The sequence below is a fragment of the Mustela nigripes genome, chromosome 7 (assembly GCF_022355385.1).
Source record: "Mustela nigripes isolate SB6536 chromosome 7, MUSNIG.SB6536, whole genome shotgun sequence".
Lineage (NCBI taxonomy): Eukaryota > Metazoa > Chordata > Mammalia > Carnivora > Mustelidae > Mustela > Mustela nigripes.
Window position 1 is genome coordinate 112,177,330 of NC_081563.1, and position 19,902 is coordinate 112,197,231.

The 19,902-nt window shown below is 49.7% G+C and overlaps 1 protein-coding gene across 2 annotated transcripts in view; it reads right to left on the bottom strand.

Annotated features, from left to right (window-relative positions):
* Positions 1–19,701, bottom strand: part of LOC132021787 (serine/threonine-protein kinase 35) — a 38,249-nt gene extending 18,548 nt beyond the window's left edge. The window contains exons 1-3 of one of the 2 annotated variants that reach the window (XM_059406670.1): positions 18,952–19,701; positions 17,762–18,359; positions 5,016–5,765 (exon numbers count right to left, since the gene is read on the bottom strand). In XM_059406670.1, coding sequence (XP_059262653.1) covers positions 5,053–5,765; positions 17,762–18,359; positions 18,952–19,257 — 1,617 coding nt within the window. In that variant the 5' untranslated portion in view covers positions 19,258–19,701 and the 3' untranslated portion in view covers positions 5,016–5,052. Of the gene's footprint in view, positions 1–5,015; positions 5,766–17,761; positions 18,360–18,434; positions 18,455–18,951 lie in introns of those variants that run through there. The other variant, XM_059406671.1, reaches the window with a different exon arrangement.
* Between the last annotated feature and the right edge of the window lie 201 nt (positions 19,702–19,902).

The window sequence follows — 19,902 nt, forward strand, 5'->3', positions numbered from 1 at the left end:
GGGTACTTTCCCAACCTGTGATTCCAACAACCTCATTAATATGATCTACCCCCACTTAATGGATGATAAAATCAAGAGCTAATATAACATGCCTGAGGTCACATGGCCAGTAAGCCATAAAAAAAAGGAACCTCTCAGTCCTTAACAGTCCACTAGGCAATACTCCTTTCAAAGGAATCCCATGTTTCCCGCCCAAAGCACATCTATTCACTGTTGCAAAAACCTAAAACATGTGATGAGCACTGATTTGAACACTACTCTGAAATCTACAAGACCAGACTAGTGACGCTGTTCTTCACCACACCGTGCAGGGGACGAGTGTCTCCTATATGCAGCTGGAGCCTGAGTCCCAACAAGAGGCCTAATGGGAAAGCTTACAAGGAATAAGGACACACATGTTCTGTCCCTTCATTTGGGACTTCGAATAATTCCTTTTAGGTCTCCAGCTGCCCCCTACTTCTCAGCTGCTCCCCTTCACAGAAAATTCCTCCAGAAGATTTCTTTATACCACCAGTTCCCAAAAGGGTGGTCCAGAGTGCGGAACTCCACGAAGCCAACCCTGCTCACAGTAACACCAAGCTGGGTTTGGCTTTTTCACATCCTCTGTTTTCTAGAGGTTACATGCTGACTGACATGGTACCAGATTAAAATCACAAGCAAACGTGAGAACCCAGTTATTAAGGCAGATAATGAAAAGATTTGTTAATATAAAACAATGCCTCTCTATTCGCTAAATTTTTGTTTGAAATATTTTTCATAAATTATAATACTTATCCTTAACATATAACTGATTATTTAGTCATTTGAAAAGAACACTTAAAACATTTCTCAGTTTTAATTTTTACTACTACCAGTATCCATAGATATAACCCCAAACAAAAGCTTTTTTAGAGTCCTCAATTTTCCAAGTACAACTGGACCAACCTGACTTTTAAACAAAAAAAGTGGAGAGTCTCCAGTCGATTCTGTCTCCAATTCTCCTCCTTTCATTCCCTCTCAAACCTGCTGTGGTTTGAGGGACTCTCCTCACTACTTGCCACACCAAAATTGCTCGTAAGTGCCAATGACTTCCCAATCGCTAAAGCCAAAGGTCAATCCTCAGTCCCCATGTCCCTCAATCCACCAGCACATCGCCAATTCCTCCTCCTACTGTCTTCACCTGCTTCCAGGAAACCACAGCCCAGGTCTCCTATCTTGCTGACTCCTTTCCTTTTTCCCAACCTCCCTGGGGGATGGCCCAGAGCCCAGTCATTCTTTGAAATCTCTATACCCACTCTGGGTACCTTGGCCATTTCTAAATTTCTATCTCTAGACCAGATCTCTCCCCTGAACTCCAGACTCATCCCACTAAACACTCCACCTCTGTACTTGGATTTTAAACAGGCACTGCAAACTTACACATGGCAGCAAAGCCCGATGTTCTCCGGTCCAACCTGTTCCTCTCCATGTCCTTTCCATCTCACTTGGTGGCAACTCTACCCTTCCAAAGGCTTCCAAGGCCAAAACCTCCAAGTATTCTTTGATTCCTTTCTGTCATACCTTACATTCAATCCCGCAAGAAATGATTGGCTGACTTCAACATTCACCTGCAATCTAGTATCACTTCCTGGGCTCCATTGCTCAAAGCCACCATTCTCTCACTTGGATTGCTACAGAATCCTCCCATCATATCCCCTGGCTTGTTCCCCCAAAGTTTACTTTTCTCACAGTAGCCACAACAATCCTTTCAAAAGCTTAGTTATCCCACAGCTGAATGAACATGCATTCAGGACTTTCCATCTTACTCAGGCCCAAACCCCAGATACTTACAACGGCCTACGGGCCCACTCTAATTGACCCTAGTTAGCTTTCTTGCTTTTCCTATATACTCCCCTCCCAGTTTTCTATGCAGCTTTCAAGCTTTTATACTGGTCATCCCTGTCTGTCTGGGATGCTCTTTTTCCAGAAATCCTCATGACTCACTCTCTCAACTCCTAGCCTTTACTCAAATGTCACGGTCTCAAGAGACCCACCCTGATCTCTTCCCTTTAAAAGTACACCTCTGCCCTCCACCTCCCAGCATTCTGATCTCCCTTGTTCTGCCCTAAGGCCACCCAGAGCACTCAGCATTTTCAAACATTTATTACTTATGTTTATTGTCTATCTCCCCAGCATAATGCAAGAGCCACACCTGCAAGAATTTCTGTCTATTTTATCCACTAAAATATCTTCTGTGACTAAAATTATCCCTGGCAAATAGTTCGTCAATGAACGAACACACATGAAATTCACTTCTCTATCTATAAAACTGAAGTGGGGAGCAGGGGTAGTCTGGACAAGAGCTCTTTCCAACTCAAGCCTCTGATTCTGTGAACAGCGAGACACAACTCGTTGACACTGCAAACGATTTGAAGCTTTTGGCACATAAAAGGGGCAACTCCTGGTTATAGGGACCTGGGCCCAGGCCCACAAAGTCTAAGTGCCCCACTGGGACAGGCGAGGCTAGGCAACGATCATATAGGCACCAGCTGACCAAGAACTGTTGTCATCACTAGTGGTCAGAGCCTGGGACACTCAGTAGAATTATGTGCCTCATCTTCTCTTATGTCAAGGTCACCTATTTCTCCTAAGTGAAGGAATCACCCTTCTTGGAGCTAGAACTTTGCCCTGCAAAGCTGCACAAATCCCAGCAGTGGCATGATCTCCAGAAGCTGTGACAGCCTCAAAATCCTTACCCAAATTCAAATCTCTCTTCCAATGACAAGTTCCATCCTATCCCAGGACAAACTTGAACTCCAACATGTGTTTGCTTGTTTTTTTTTTTTTTTTTTTTAAGATTTATTTTAGAGAGAGAACGTGCGTGTGCATGTTGTGGGGTGGGAGTCGGGGGAAGGAAGGTGCAGAGGGAGAGAATCTGAAGCAGACTCCACGCTGAGCAGGGCCCCAACCTCATGACCCAGAGATCACAACCTGAACCGAAACCAAGAGTCAGACGCTTAACCGATTGTGCCACCCAGGTGTCCCTGTAAGAGGTTTTTTAAAAGCAGAAGGGATCAGTTGGGAATGAGAAGCAGTGGCATGAAATCCGACTAAAATGTGGTCTAGCCAACCCTCTGGGCTCTAACGCAACACAGCCCCAAACCGAGCTCTGGAGAACGCGCTTACCCAGTGGGCAGCAGGATGACCTGGCCTGTTGTCCCGCTGCAGAGCTCGAGGTTTGTGGGAAGAAGTAAACCTAGGGACTGAGAGCACGGAGGCTCTGAGCAGGCTCCCCTCAGCAAGCACTCACCACGGCACTCTGAGGGTGGTGGAGGGCAAGGAAGGGACTAAGACCCCACCCAGGTGACAGACAGCTTCGTGTGCAGGGTGACCCCTGGGATTAGCACCAGCCCTCATCTCAGGGCTTCAGCAAATCTCAGAATCGCTTATTTCCAGCTCGCCAGATTAAGAAAACAAGGTAGGAGGGACATGAGTAAGATATGCCTGCACCTGCTTTAGAAGGACAGAGGATAAAAGACTTAACCCCTTGCAGGCTGGCGAAGGCAAACAGATTGCTACCGCAGTCAACATTCTCCTCCCTCCCCACAAAGCGAGACTGCGTTATTTGAAAACAAGTCAAATCTGACCAATACCCCAGCCAGCCACTGCGTCTACTGCTGTCAATCTCCCCCAGTGTATTACTTTCTTCTGCTTCCACATCCAGCCGGCTGTCTTGCCAACGGCCTGCCCTGATGATGATCCAGGCACTCCTCCATCCTCAGTGCTGCTCAATTTCAGGTTCAAGAACATCTCCTTGTGCTAGCAGTGGGAATAAAATCATGGGTCCAACTGGTCTCCCAGGCTCTGGTTCAACCCAACTCACCTGTCCTGAGAACCTCAACACTGCACCGTTCTGCCCTGGTCCGCTCATGGCTCCCAAATGCCCACCAAGGTCAAATTCCCTGTATCACCTTATTTCTATCTTATTTCCCTTGCTCACTTCAGCCTCTGGTCCAACTAAACAACCATGGCCCTTCCTGGTACACACTTCGGACTTTCCACCTCAGCTCTGCCTGCTCCCCTGGGCAGGTCGCTGATTACTCCGAGTCTGCTTTCCTCTTCACTACCCTACCCCAAGCCCGTGGAGGTGCTCAGGTGTGCGGGGCTCCCTCTGGCTTCAGGTCCTTGGCAGAGGTTAGTCGCCCTTTTCCCTGGAATCCTCCCTGCCCCACCCCCAATTCCCTACACCTGCCTCGGGGTGCCAACCCCCTAAAAGGCCAATTTCCCATCCTACCATTTCTCCTTTGTCATAAAACACCTGCGGCGATTATCGATCAATGTTTCTCTCCCTGACTAATTCAACGAAGGTGGAGAATTCATGGGGATGGGGCTGTTTTCTTAAATTTGCTCACTGCTGTTACCTCAGAGCCTAGCGTAACACTTGACAAATAAAAAAGCCTACAATCACTCTCTTAAGTAAGCAGAAACTTCCATCTAAGAACTCACTCATCACATCACCAACACTATCTAAAAAAAGAGAAAACCCTTCTTCTCTTCTGTATCTGAAATAGGAGACTGGTCACATTACGGTACGTATAGTGGAATGTCAATTACTGAAAACCGTACTTCCCGAGTATCACACAGGAGATGCTCAGAGCAGTGCTCAAAGAGCAGGAACCAAAACTAGACCTAAATATAGCACGATCTCAACTGTGCAGAACTGGACATGTGAATCGGAGACACAATTAGGGACAGCATATATTCCCTGAAAAAAACTGTCCGTACCTCTTTTGCACACTTTCTTCAGTAAGCGTTTATTAATGGTCGAGAAAAAGTATTTCTAAAACACTAGAGATGTGCACTCAGAGGACTTCTCTAGATTTTCCAGCTCTTACTCTGCCCCACAGATCTCCTCCTCAAGACCTGGGTGAGTCCTCTCACAATAAGCACTCGGGTGTCTTCAACCCTCCCCCCAGCTCCACGGGGCCCACCGTAGGGCCTGAGATGAAGAATCCAGTCCAGGAAGTTGGCATGCAGAACAAAAAGGGTACACTCACCTAGTTTAACAACACTCAAGATGCTTTGCCCTGAATTTTAAGCAGCACATGTGACCTGGTCCATTCTGGTTTCAAGTTCAAAGGCATCAGGCCGGTCCTGTGGGTTAGCAGCTAACATATCTTTCAAGAGCTGCTTGATCCCCTCAGACATGGAAGTCCTGCGTTTCTGGGGGATATGCAACTCCATCTTTGGGTTTTCTAGCAGCGCCTCACCAACAGGGACGATTTCAGTCCCCTGTTTGATATAGGTCCCCAGGAGCTCCTTCTTGGTCTCAGAGTCAATGAAAGTGATTCTTTCTATCATTGCCCAGATGATAATGCCCAGAGCAAAGATGTCGGCCTTGGCTGTGTAGTGTCCCTCCCAGACTTCGGGGGCCATGTAGAAGTCTGAGCCGCAGGCTGAAGACAGCCAGTATTTATTCACATTCACATTTTTGCTGTCTTGATGGCCCTCTTTTCCTCGGGGGGCTAACCCCGCACAGACCTTGCTTAGTCCAAAGTCTGCCACCTTGAGGATGGGGGTACCAGACCGCTCGGTGATGAGGATGTTGTCTGGCTTTAGGTCCCTGTGCACGATGTGGTTTTTGTGCAGGAAGGCAATGGCGCTCGTGAGCTGTAGCATGAAGCTTTTGTTGGTGGCTGGGTCCGGCCTCCGGGACAGGACGTACTGATTCAGGTCTCCACCTTCACAGAACTCCATGACAAACCAGAGATAGCAGGGCTCCTCAGCATAACCCAGGATCCTTTCTCCTAAATCGAAGGAAGACCGGAAAGAGCTTGAGTGCCACGGACACACCCACACCACTCTCCGACCACACGCGTGCAGCACAACAAGCTTACGCCAGACAACGGGGACCAGGCTCCCAGCCAAGGGGACCAGCAAAACCCGCACAGAGCCAACACTGCACCAAGCAGGCCCATCTCTACTCACACAGGATGAGTCAAGGGCTAGTGAGCTAAGGAATGACACAGGCTGCGGGCACTGGAGTCAAGCATCCGGCTTTGGAATTACCTGGTGCCTGGCTAAGTAACTGGTTGCCTGCTGACTGGTTCAATGAGTTTAGCAGGAGGCAACGGCACTTAGTTCACCTTTCCAAGTTTCTGCTTCCACCGCCTCAACTGTACATGGCCACATGGCATCACTCACAGGACACCTACACTGGACCCTGACCTTCAAGCTAGTATTTACCAACCCCCTCCCCATGGGGGGAGGAAGGATGAAATACTCGCATCTTAAAAGATAGAAGAACCTGAGGCTCCCAGAGACTTAAAGGGTCCAGGGACTCAATCCATGTGCCCGGGAAGGCACTTTGTCTCCTTCTAGAGTCTCCAGACCAGCAGCAAGCATCGCAACCCCCCTCCCCCCAGCAACGGCTGGCAGGATTGCTGCTGAGACAAGGTCAAGGGTGCAAGAAGGCCATAAAAAATGTCTGTTAATCCATACCAGGCAAAGGACCTCTCCTCCCCTCTCTCCTAACTTGCATGACTCTTGCTGATGCACCTAAAAATGTGTCCTACAGATTTATTTATCTTAGAAGCATGTTCCAGTATTTCCTGCTCGACTACCATATCTGCTCAGCACAAGCTAGGTTTGTAACAGGCCCCTCCCTCTATAAAGCTTAGCTTCAACGAGATAACAGGTAAGTATCTAAGACAGCAAGCATCTTAAGTATCTGCATCAAGGTCAACTTTTACTACAAACAGTGGAAGCGTGGGTAGGAGATTCCCAGTCTGAGACTAGAAGGGTCAGGACCTGAGTTCCACCTAAAGGACAGGCAGTAGATTGGTGCAGAGAGGCAAGAGAGTATTCTAGGCTGAGAGATGGGATGGAGCATGGAACACAGGAGAGGTGTGAACAGGAAGGAGGTCTGGTGGGAACAGGAGTCCAAAGCAGACACAGAAGTTGGAATCAAGTCGTATTGGCTTGACACTCCAGCTCTGCCTTTGCAGAAGTCTTTCCTTTTGCTGAACCACAGAAACTCCAGGAAAGCTGGTGACTGGCATCTCCAAACAAATCCCAATGTTCTTTACAAAGCAATTAACGGAACACTGGTCCTCTGCGGAAGTTATCGGAGGACTACAACTGTCCCCAAAGTCTAAACAGGCAGAGGTCATCTTGCTGATGAGAAGGTATACGGATGGGCATATGAATGGCTCATTCATGACTGAGTGTGAAGATCAGTCCTCTGATCCCTAGTACGGGGGTCTCTGTTCAACCAGAAAACAAGAGCTATATCTCTTTACATAGCTTCTGCCAAAGCAGAGTCTACAGAAGCCACTGCTCTGTGAGTTCTAGGCTGAGGCAGGACAGACAGATGGACAAGGCAACAGCTTCGGGGTTTTGACCACGATCTGACAGACCTCACTTCCCCTGTAATTATGTAATTTGTTTGTATTACTCACAATCAAAACAATAAAGGTAGAACCAGTTTAGGGCAGATGGGGTGTTTTCATTTTAAAATTAGCTCTTTCCCATCTCATAATCCTCTTTCTAGGTCACTGGCTCTGGTGGGCTGAGGCTCTTTATCTAAAAACACTGAGAAATGATGCGGTGATCTGAAGCCTAAATCTGCCTGACGCCAAAGTAAAGACCCATAAAAAGGAGGGCAAGAAAGGTCTGCTGGTGGTACAGCCGGAAAGGAAGCGATTAAAAAGCCATCACATTCCTCCTGTGAAGGCTACCATCAGAAAACAGTGCAACTTTTTCACTCCAACAGTGGGGAAGCAAAGGGTGGGGAATGGTGATTACTTTACACACAAAGTTGGTAACCAGGGCAACTCAAGTAAAAAGAAAACAGCCTGCAAAACAGACTACATTGTTAAGTCCAGGTTATGAGAACCCAGAGAAAGAAAAGAAGGGTAAACAAGTGTCCTGGGGGTGTGTGTGGGGTTTGGGTTGGGGACCCTAGAGCTTGCTCTGGGGGGAATGAGCTGAGCTCGGGAGATGCTACAGGAGGGGCTGTTTGTTCAGAGGAAAGAGCTGGACAGGAAAAAGCGGGCTCAGAATCAGACCCAGCATCAGGGAGCATGACAGAATGGAAAACCAGGGAGGGCGGCTACTTGTCCGGGAGGCAAGAAGACTTCCCCGCATGGGCCAGGGCCCTGGGCTCATTTCATCAGAAACCACACATTGTGTTTTCACGCAGGAATCCCCAGCTGTCCACTCACAAACAGGAGAGGCATGCGGGCAGACTGCCCACCTGGGCCCCTGCCGGCCTCACCGTGGGGTCGGGGGTTGGGGGGCGGGGCGTGTGGCCCCTGATGTGTTCCTGTGGAGAAGCCAGCCAGGGTAAAGTCACAGGAAGGGCCCAGGCTAGGTGATGAGGCTGGGGTAAGATGCCAGTTCTGCCCCCTGGTGAACTGGGTAATCTCCCAGCTCAAAGGAAAACATGGAGGAGATGGATACCAAGGGAAGAACCTTGGGCAGAGGTTGGGAAAGATGGCAGAAGCTGTGAGCCTCTTGTCACCTCCACCACACTGAGAGGGACACCGCCACCACGTATTCCTGGGAGTTAAGTCACAAACAAGAAACAGATTTTGCAGAGCCTCAGGTACTTTAGGGAGAGGACATCCTGACCATCCATAACATCCCCACTGGGCCTCAGCCAAGTCCAAGGAATCCACCGGTCCCAGTCACCCCGGGGGATATAGGCCACAGAATGAAGCCTTCACATGCTAGGGAACAGAGGATGCTGAAATCAGAAAATGAAAATGTGGATCACTATATCCTACTGCTCAGGCTGTAAATAGTTAAGCCCATGCTCTAGCCAGACCAGGTGGTTTTGGGGCACTCGCCTCCTAGAAAGCCTTCCCTCTCCCCAAATCTCTGCTGGTGCACCTTTATATACCCTGCCTGAATGCCAACCTACTTGATGCTTGCCTGACCTCCCAGGTAATCTCCCTCTTCTGACCAAAGCCTTTCCCTTCTAATTTACCACGGTGACTACAATCTGCAAGAGAGAAAGTGCTCAAACTTTCAGGGATGACCAGTCCATGGTCCTGCAAGGACACGGATTCCTGGAGACCTATCCCTGGGATCCACCAGTCAGCAGGGGCTCATGAAGGTCAGATGGTCCCAGGCAGCTTCAGAGCTCATCTGTCTCGGCGGTCGCCAAAGCCTGCCTGTGCCTCCCCACCAATTTCAGGACGGAGAACTGGAATAAATACACACACCAAGTGAAGCAGAATCCCCACGAGAAGCTTACAGTGTTTTGAGTGGATAGAAACAAACTTAAATTTTGTAATTCCCTGATTTGGTACAGCTGGACAGTTCTGTAAGGTGAGGGAGTCAAAGACTTAGCTTCCCAGAGAGGGAGAGAAAAGATGGAATGTTCCCTGGAAGTGTTAAGGATGGGAGATCAATTCACCTGACAGGCAACTGGTTTCCAGGCCCCATGTAAAGGCTAAGTGTGTGAGTCATCTCAGATCTGCAGACACGCTTTTACAGGTGGGCAAACCAAGATCTTGCCCAAGATCATGGCCATGGCTGGCTGGGTTAGACATGAGCCTCTGCTGCCAAGTCCTTCCACAACATGATGCTGTCACCCGGGTGCAGGGGGCTAAGAAACACACTGTGATTACAGAGAGATGGGCCTACCTTCAGGACAGGTTCATTACCTTCCCCTCAAGTCCAATGGCCTGGAGACCACAGAATAAACGGTTTCAAAACATTCTATGCCACAGTTCAAAGGGAGACAGAGAAAATGGGGGGAAAAAGTCAAGCAGGTGGCACCCAATAAAATACGGCCTGCCTTGTTCAGAAACTCAAGGCCCACAGGCTTGGGATAAGGAGGAGTCAGTGTGAGCTTCCAGACAGCAGGCCCCTCCTAGAAAGGGATATACCATACCCAGGGCCTTACAAGCCTATTCCCAAGCTGCCTCCAGAAGCTGGAATTTCTTCACTCTAGTCAATTCCATTTAAATACTTCCTGGGCACACACTGCTGGTGAGACACCAGAGAGATCAACAGTCGTCTCTGTTCAGGCTTCCAGTCATTAGAAACAGAATGCCGGCCGACGGCGATGAGAACAAGGAATAGGGGGTGATTCCACCTGAGGAGTGGACAAAGTGGTTGGGAGAGAGACAGCCTGTGATCAGTCATGGATGGCCCTTGAGCAGTGTCTCCTGGGATGGAGAGTGAGCACACCACAGGCGTGAGCTCGCAGCGAGGGACCCAAGTCATCTGGGGTCAGCACAGGGAGATACAGCAGGAGATGTGCAGAAAGGAGGCTGGAGCAGAAGCCGCTGGAGTAGGGTCCTAAGAAACGGGAGCCCAGCAGACTGAAGGATTTGAACTTAGGCGCTAAGCAACAGGAATTACAAGTTCTTGGCACATTTTAGAACGATATCCTGCTTACTGAGTCTAAAGTGACCAATTTTAAGACCTACCGTTTAAGTAAGACACACGGGCTGCTAACAGCACTACCGTGTGTACACACACGCTGGGTTCTCACAGCCAAGATGCTGCCACGTGTGACAGCAGGTCTCAGAATCCCTGCCACAAGTTCCCTCTGCGGGCATGAGGAGTTAGAGATGGAAGACGGCCTGGCAGCTGAGGGGATTCGTCAGTTTCGGAAACCCCAAGAAGTGAGGGCTGGCAAGGGAGAAGAGGGAAGGAGTGGCGGGGGGCAGGGAAGGTGCTGGGAGGTTTAGAATCAGTAGAATTTAGTAACCTCACATGTCCTCTGTGACAGGAAGGAAACATTGAGAGAGTACTCTGGCCAATCCCCTCTTCTTCTTTTTTAAGATTTTATTATTTATTTGACAGAGAGAGATCACGAGTAGGTAGAGAGGCAGACAGAGAGCGAGAGGGAAGCAGGCTCCCCGCTGAGCAGAGAGCCCGATGTGGGACTCGATCCCAGGACCCTGAGATCATGACCTGAGCCGAAGGCAGTGGCTTAACCCACTGAGCCACCCAGGCGCCCCCCAATCCCCTCTTCTTACTCCAAACCCCTATCTACTGAGACCGTAATTACATCCCCTTTTACAGGTGAGGAAACAAAGGCCCCAAATTAATTACTTGCCTGTGGTCTCACGGCCAGTAGGAGATGGCGCCCAGGCTCTATGGCCCGGATTCCCAACCATGATCCTACATTCTAGATGTTCTACTGTCCACTGCTGACAGAGTTTCTCTGTTAAGTTCACAGACCTATGCCTCCAAGGAGTTTCATGTTCACCAAGTCCCTCATGTTGAGGGTCCAACCAGACCTGCAGATTCATTTCTCAGTAGGGCACTAATTAGGACTTTGATTTGAATGTGCCAAGTTCAGGAGTATGGATCACCAAGTCCTAAAACTGCTCAATCCACTGGACATAAAAGAAAATCTCACTGGAGGAATTTCTTCTAAGAAGAGTACCAAAAACACAAAAGCCGAGAACAAACAAAACCCCATCACTGACATCAACAAAAAGGTCACGGCAAGGCCCCAAAGCACCCAGAATGGGTATTCTAAACAACAGGGTCAAAGTGAAGGTTTGAGAAGAATGGCCTGAGAAGACTTAGTGGTTAATTATGGCACTGCCACTTGGCTGAATGCTTTAAAGGGCCATGTTCTACTTCTAATTTTCTTAAATAAAGAGTCCAAAGAGGAGGTCACATAACAGGTAAGAAGCAAGTTTAATGGGAAATGAAAAAAACAGAACATAAAATTACAATTAAAAAAAAAAGGGTTGGGCGGGGAAACCTTGAAAAATGAACTCTGAATTCATTATGACTATAGCCAGCCCTGTTTTTGCTTAGTTAAAAGCTACATATTAATATGTATTTTTTAAAGAAGTGGCTCTGCTGAAAATCAGTCCGGAGAAGCTGAAGACAAGGCCCCCTTCCCAAGACAAACTCTTCTTCCAAAGAAAGAGGAGCACAAAGATCAAGCCCTGGTCACTGTCTCAATGACCTTGGGCTGTGTCCTGTCACTATAAAGAGACTGGGACCAGTAACAACACAGAGTGTGTTCAAAGCACTTCACAAGATTAGTCAAATGTCATTGTGCACTAGACAATCAACCCCAGAGAGTGAATGCCAAGACAAGACACAGTGTCCTACAGAGGCCAAGGGCTAAGAACCTTCAGGCCTAACATGAGAGACAGGACAAGGGCTGTGGACCTCCCAGGCCCAGGGTGGGCACCCCCATGGTTCACTTCCATGCCTATGTGACCCTGGGCAAAGGTCTTAAGACTTTATGAATCTGTTTCATTATCCATAATCCAGGGAGAACCTACTTCACTGGGTTACTGCAAGGCTTAACTGTGATCCAGGAAGCATCTTGCATGGAACCTGGACACCAAAACACACAACGAAGGACTCGATGTGAATTATGTTAATGTGTCTGGACACCAGGGGCAGCCCTTGATGGATCTGGATTTTCTCCCGTAGAAGACCAGGTTACAAAAACACCAACTTCAAGTGGGGGGATTAAATGAGAACAAGCATGAGAATACTAAGCCTAGCTATTAGGCCTGGAACATTCCAGGGATCTTGGTAAAATGCAGACTCTGCCAGCCAAGCAGAGAGTGGGAAGAGGCTCTGGCCCATTTTTCTCTCCACACATGAGGGCCTTCCTACTTACCTAGACCTCACCTCTTGCCAGGATTGCTTCCATCTACCCTTTTACAACTCGTCTTTCCCTTCCCTCAATTGAGTCCACATTCCTCGAAACTGTTCCCCTACAGCATCTCTCAGAGGCCGCAGTGAAGTAACGTCCATCGTGCTCCATCCAAGTCTCCTCCATGCCTGCGCGCTCACGGGGGAGGGAAACCAGGTCTCTGCACTCCTCACGGTCCGCCTCACACATACTAGGGGCTCAGAAATTGAGTGAAATGAAGCAAGAGGAGAACTGAGCTAGAGGCTTAAAACAAAACAACAACAAACAGCCAACAACCAGGGAAAGTTCTAGTAGTGGCCACGTAGAATGTGCACATTAAAGACAACCAGGTGAGGATCCAAGATTTTTGAGTCACGAAGGACCCCCCAACTGGCCAAATCTGAGAGAAGAGTGAACTCATTATTTTACAGGAAGCTAAGCAATTCTTGGAAATTTACACAAGGAAAACCCTATCCTGTGCAACCCAATTAGCCAAAACTCTCAATTAAGCAAGGGTTGTTCCTGTCTCCTGAGGCTGGTATCTAAAATTCCCAGTGCACTCAGAAGGCAGGCAGGCAGCAGGAAGAGAAGTCTTCATGGCTGTCTCAAGACAGACCAGAAAGGAGGTACAGGGTCCCTGGAAGCCAAGACACAGGGGAGACACCCCTTGTTGAGACTAGCAGTGCCCAGTACTGATTAGCACCTAATTAAAAAATAAACAGCAGCCATTAATTTCTGAGTAAAATGGGATTATGCCCGTTTAACAACCAAGAAAAACAGAAGAACCCAGAATTTAAGCCACCTGTCCCAAGAGTGCAGCACAGCTGTTGGAAAGCGCGGACTCAAGCCTGAAAGCCTGTGCTCAGACCTCAGCTTGGTTATCTGCTTTACACGGGGCAATTTTGCTAACCTCGGTCTCCTCACCTGTAAAACAGGGGTCATTATAGCACCGACTTCAAAAGGGGGTAGTGAGGGTTGAAGCAGTTAATGAATATAAAGCCTAGCGCAGCACCAGCCCACAGCCATCAGTAAGCTGTAGCAGTTACTAACAGGGTGAAAGTAGAAGCCAAACCTGGGGGCTCCCCGACAGTGCTCGTGCCCTGTTGTGTCCCGTTCATTTCTCAGACCCTGAATGACACCTTGGATCTATGCCCGAGTAGCCGAACATCACTGCCCGGCTCTCTGCCTTTCTGAGCCCCAAGCCATAGTAAAGAATTCAGAGCCACTTTCTAGGGTCTGAGCGGCTACCCATCATTTCGGACCTTGAGCCGCGGTCATGTGGGACTGTGTCTTCTGCATGCCTCATGGAGGAAACTGCATGGCCTCTCCGCAGTGCCTGGCTCACAGTCACCACTGGGCACAAAGGCACAGACCTGACTTCCCAAGGGCGTTGATTCCTACCCATGCGAAGCTGCCTAAGATCTCTTAAGCGCGGTAAACATGAAAGAATTGGTAAAGCAGAACCAGTGTCCTACTAAGATGGGATAAGCTAGACCCCCGCCAAGCTTTTCCAGACTTATTTGGCCTTATGAGCCCTGGGTTTGTCCTGAAGACGATATATTATACATATTAACGTATTCATCGCTGTCAGAATGATCAGTGTGTGCGTTAGAGAGCATGCAGGAATTTGAATTTAGTCTGACAATGAGGCTTGCCTGCTATCTTCTAAGTGGCAGCAAGCTAGAATTCAGTTTTAGGTACATTCAGGACAGGGTCCTTTGGCAATGGAAACAAGGGGATAAAGCAAACTGTTTATGCTTTAACTCCTGTTTCTTGTGACAAGTACTTGAAAGCTAAACAAAGACATCATCGCATCAACAGAGTAATTTACAGGATTGTTAAACTGGTTTAAGAAAGTCCCAGGAGCTGGTTTGAATGCTACCACTCACTCATTCATATGAGGCAAGTTCTGTCTCTTGTTTCCCTCCCTGTGAAACAGAAGGCCAGATCAGGGTTCCAAGACACCACTGGCCCTGGAACTCCTCTTCACTACATAACACTCTATGTGTTTGTTCTACATTCAGAGAGAAAGCAAGGACAGGAGACCTACAGGCTATCAAAGTTGGATAAGCCTAAGAACGGCACTAAGAAGTTTCTCTTTTCTTTTAGATATTGGATATTTAGATATTGGATTTACAGGTCAAATAATTTCTTTAAGACTACAAAGATGCCTTCTGCGTATTCACTAAGTGTGCTGATACTGAAGAGGGAAAAAAAATCCCAACTATTCCCTATTCAGCCCTTTGTAAAATAAATCCCACTCCTTCTCTACCTTCTTTCAAGCCTATCTTTTCTGCCAACTCCTAGCTAACTCTAGATTATCATTTCTGTTTATCCTGTAAAACACTCTGTGGAAAGCCCTCGCTAACCAGACAACTAGCCTTTCCCTCCTGTGACTCTGATCAGCACTTAAAGTTCTCCAGGTGCTCAAACTTTCCAAATTGAGTTCCTTTGGGGCAAAGACTGCCACGCCCCAACCACCCAAAACGCAACTCTGAGGACTCTGTAAAACTATGCAGACTTAGTTCAAAAGTTAAGAAAGATTAACACTTTTTTGGTCTATTTCAAAATTATTCTAAATTGCAAGAGGCTGGGCAAAAGGTGACTGCACAGGAGTTGTTTAATGACAGGGCAGAACCAGATTATCTGAGATTCCTCCCAGCTCTTGGGACTTTTTGGGAGTGATATCAGCAAGCTGTAAATCCAGCGCCCCAGGGCTGATTAAGACTGCCCAATTATGGAAGCTGAAGGCAGGAAAACTTACCTAAGAGCAATGTGGGTCTTTTTGTTCTTCACTTTAATACTAATAGCAGAAAACAATGCCTATTTACTGCTTGCTAAATTAACATTTGACATGTAAATTTCGATGTCAGTTTCAACAGCTAGTTGTGCACCCTTCCCTGGACTGCTCTTTCTCTGAGCCCTCAACATTGCCTGACCCATAGCAGAGGATCAAATATTTTGAAGAGGCCCAACTGAAAGGGCGACTGAAGTGTATGACCTAAAACAAAATTATTTTGTTTCTCTAGATCTGTTTTAACTCACAAAGGGAGGCAGAAAATACCAGTGTGTCTCTCAACCTGGTGTTACTAACAACCGAGACAATGGGATGTGTTCCACGGTCAAACTTGAACTCAAGAGCAGTGAATGAATCTCAAAGGGGATGATGAAAGAGGACTCAAAACGTGGACTCAACTTGCTGAGTTCCTCCTTATCAGAGCACTTAGGAACATTCCCAGGCTGCACAGCAACTCGAGAACACAGGCACCCTTATCTTACTGATAAAGGAATGCTCCCCAGAGGTTTTAAACAACTTGTCCCATGCCTGCTGCAGTCAGTGCAGACAAGCCATGACTTAAAGTGAGCCCAAACACAAAGCCTAGGCTATTAACCAGGAGGTTATACTGCCAGCGTTTACTGTGGAGTTCTGACAAATTCTACACGTGAGAGAATCTGCAGTATCTATGTGTGGGAAACCAAGACTTCCTCACCTGGGTGGAAGTTTCAAGACTGGCCTCAAATTGAGGATAGAAGGGCATTATTGGCAAAGTGAATTCCCACATCCCAGGGCAGTCATGTATTATGAAGTCCAAACTATTGTTCAATCATAGTGGAGAAGACAGTCTGAGGATGGAAGTGAATAGCTTGCACGATACAGATAAGCTTCAAGGAATCTCCTAGAAAGTCTTTTCAAAACAAATATATTCACCCTGGGGAGAGAGGGTGGGCTTTTCAGAATGGATGAGGCAGGGCTGGGCGTAAAAAGTGAGAACCTATTTTGAAAAAGGACTCCCAGTGATACTGATCAAATCCCCCAGTCCACTGTCAAACAACAGACTTAAAATGGGACAGAGTTCTCCTGGGATGGGTTGCAGGATGTTTAAAATTGGGCAAAAATTCCACAAACAAAATGCCCTGTCCAACCCCACCCCAAATCCTTCCCATTCTTAAAGGTCAGTTCCAGTTTATTCTTGGGGAAGCGAGGGCATCATTACCCATATGAAAAGATCCAGACCTTGAATCAAGACAGATCTGGGTTTATGTCACTTACGCTCTGAAAATCTATAAGGAAATCCCAACTCTCCTTACAAGCTGATTAACCTCCTCAACTTATATTTGTTTACCTCTAATCCTTAGTTTCTCCATGTATAGAAAGAGGAGAGAATTTACTTTTAAAAGTTATTACCCAAAGTCACTCTACAGGACATCTAGGACATTGGTGGAACACTTAACCTCTCCCCTAAGAAAGTCTCCTAAGACCTTTCCAGGCCCCTGGCCCTCTCCTGTCTTTAGAGATCCTTGGCCAATTTTCAGTCTGAACAAGACACGTGAGACTGGGCACTCAAAGATGAACTCACTCCCTAACTGAGTGCAACTAACTCCAACTAAAACCCAGAAATTAGGATTAGCCCTCCCACGATTGCAGCCCCCTTGCTTCCCCAAAGCCCATCTTCCCTATAAACACCCAAGCCAGCCAGCCTCAGGGGGTTTACAAAAAGTATGTAAAACGGAGAAAAGGAGGAAAAAAGATGTTCTGTGTTATGTGTCAGCTCTAGGCCCACCTGAGGCAGGAGTATTATCCAGCAGGCCCCAGAGGACTTAGCCAGGAAACCCACCGGTTTGCTTGACTGCCTTGGGATGTGCTGGGGGAGGGGGGGGTAAGACTGAGAACCAAGAGTTTGGGGGTGGAGCTGAAGGGTGTCAGGACATTTGGAACCAGGCAGGGACTGGGTGTGGGTGGGTCCAGCAAAGTTCTTTTAGTTTGGAGAGGGAAAGAGAAGAGGCCCTAGAGAGGGGGTTCTGAAGTTCTTCCACCAACTCAGCCCAATCTCCCTCATCTCCCAGGCAAACTCAGAATACTAGAAGTTTGACACTAACAGTCCACCTTCACTGAGCACTTAACTAAGATAACGGTGAACACTCAATAAGCCCCTTTTTACTAAAGTACCAGCTCCCGTTTGCGCCAGGGACCGATCCGGGGTCCTGAGGGGAGAGAAGGGCCTAAACGTCTAGGCCCCCGAGAAGGAGGGCGTGTCTGGGCCCAGGCTGACAGGACCGGGACCAGGGCCTAAGAGTCTGGGGGCCCGCCAGGGCCGAGCGGTCCAGAGCGGTCCAGAGCCGTGGGATCAGGTCCCCTGTGGGCGGGACGGCCGGCGGCGCTCCTACCTTTGAGCGAGGTCTCCACCAGGCGCAGGTACAGCTGCGAGTTCTTGTTGCCGTGGCTCATGCGCTGGGCTAGCCCGTTACGCTGCAGGACGCACTCCTCAAACTGCACGACGTTCTGGTGGCGCCGCTTGAGGCTGGTCAAGGCCCAGAATTCGGCCAGCGCCAGCTCCACGTTCTCGGGGGCGTCGCAGCGGATCTTCTTGACCGCCACCCGGGCCCCGCTGCGCCCGGCCACTGCCTCGTAAACCACGCCGTAGCTGCCGCGCCCGATCTCCGCCAACAGGCTGTACCGCGGCCGCGCCGACCCGCCGCCGCCCTCTGGCCGCCGCCGCGCCAGGTAGGCCTCGCCCGGGGCCTCGGCCGCCACCGGATCCATGGCCTGGGCCGCCGCCGGCCTCAGCTTCGCGCTGGGCGCCCGCGGCACTGGGCTTCGCCTTTTCCGCTCGGGGCTTTGTGTACCTCTGCGGGCGCCGTCCTCCTCCCCCGTTTCCATGGCTGCGGGCAGCGGGGGGAGCAGCAACGGCGCTGCCTGGGTCCCCCCTGCCTCATCCCTCCGTCCGGCCCCGGGACGCGGAGGAGCGGGACCCTGGATTGTGACCTGCGGGCGAAAGAATCGGTTAACCAAGTAGGCCGAAGCAGGAAGGAAAAGAGCGCAGGCCGTAGAGCGTCCCACCTCCACCTCCTCCGGCCGCCGCGGCCCCTTTAAGACGGAAGCCGCCGCTGCTGACTGAACGGGGGAGGGGAGGAGAAAGCGGGAAGGACGAAACCACTAGGCTGTGGCTCAGAGGGGGAACCGGAAAGAAAAGCAAAACACACCGCCCTTCGCAGTTAATCTGTTGCCTAACAGTAGGAAAAACGAGGACCAGCAGTCTTCATGACTTAAGAAAATTGCCTTAAGAGGTAACTCTGACTGTGGAAATCTTTTCCCTGTCTGGTCCCCTCTGCGACTCCCCTCCTCGCATCCCGCCTTGGGTTCTCCCGGGTGTAAACAGTCCATTGAATTAAGCTTGAGCGGAGCTCTGCGGACCGACCCAAGTCCCCGAGGGCGGCGGGTGGCGGAGGTTGGCTTAAAAGTACCGCGTCCCCGAGCCCGCCAAACTGGGGACCCAGCTGCCCTCCCCAAGCGCCCGAGGGGGCGGAGGTGGCTCCAGCCTCGGCCGCTGCTTTGACTGGGCCGCCTGCGTCCTTACCTGGCTGGCGTCCCGCCACTTCCGGGCGGCCCGTTTCCCCCCTGGCGCCCGGGGCTGGGGATGGTCCGCTCCGGGCCAGGGCTGCCTCTGGTACGGAGCGGCGCGAGAGGCGGCGGCTCCGGCCGGGTGTGCGCTGGAGCTTGCTGCGGCACGGGTGGCGGCGGCGGCGCTCGAGGGGGGGACCCGGGTGTTCGGACTCCCGCGGCTCTCCACGTGTTCGCGCCAGCTGAGCCCTTTACATAACCTGTTTATATAAGCCGCACCTCCCGCCCGCACTCGGGCCAGCGGGGGCTCCTGGTGGCCCATCCCCCGGGAGGCCGGTCGCGCGCCGCGCCGCCCGGGTCTAGCCAAGGTCGACAGAGCAGCCGCAGCCGGGCGCGCCGGGCACGCCGCGCCGCGGCCCAATCAGAGGCGAGAACACCCAGCCAACAAAAAATAGGCGCCAAATTCCGCCGAGCGGCGGCGTCCTCCGGTCTCCGCCGCTGCCTGCCCACCACAGCCTCCTTCCTCCGCCTCCGCGGCGTGAAGAGGGGCTGCGCGCAGTAGGCGCTTCATAAATACCGATTGGTCGGTCGGATTGGGCGGTTTGATTGATTCATAGGCTGCGCCTGGGAACCTTCCGGACGGCGTTGGAATCCACACCCTGCCTGCCAATAGCCCCTTGATTCTGGGCAAATCATTGTTCCGTTCGGTGACTCAGTTTTCTGTTCTGTGGAATGGGTGATTGGACCTTACTCTCCCGGCGTTGATAGCTCCAAATGAAATCTCTATGTATAATATATAAATGCATAATACAAATATATAAAAATATAATATAAAAATAAATACATGCAAAAATATAAATACATATATGAAGAGTGGCTAAGTATATATGAATATATGTAAGCGGCTAATTGGGTGCAAGGCTGACCTTAACCTCCCAGCGTCGATAGCGCCAGATTGAAAAAAAGA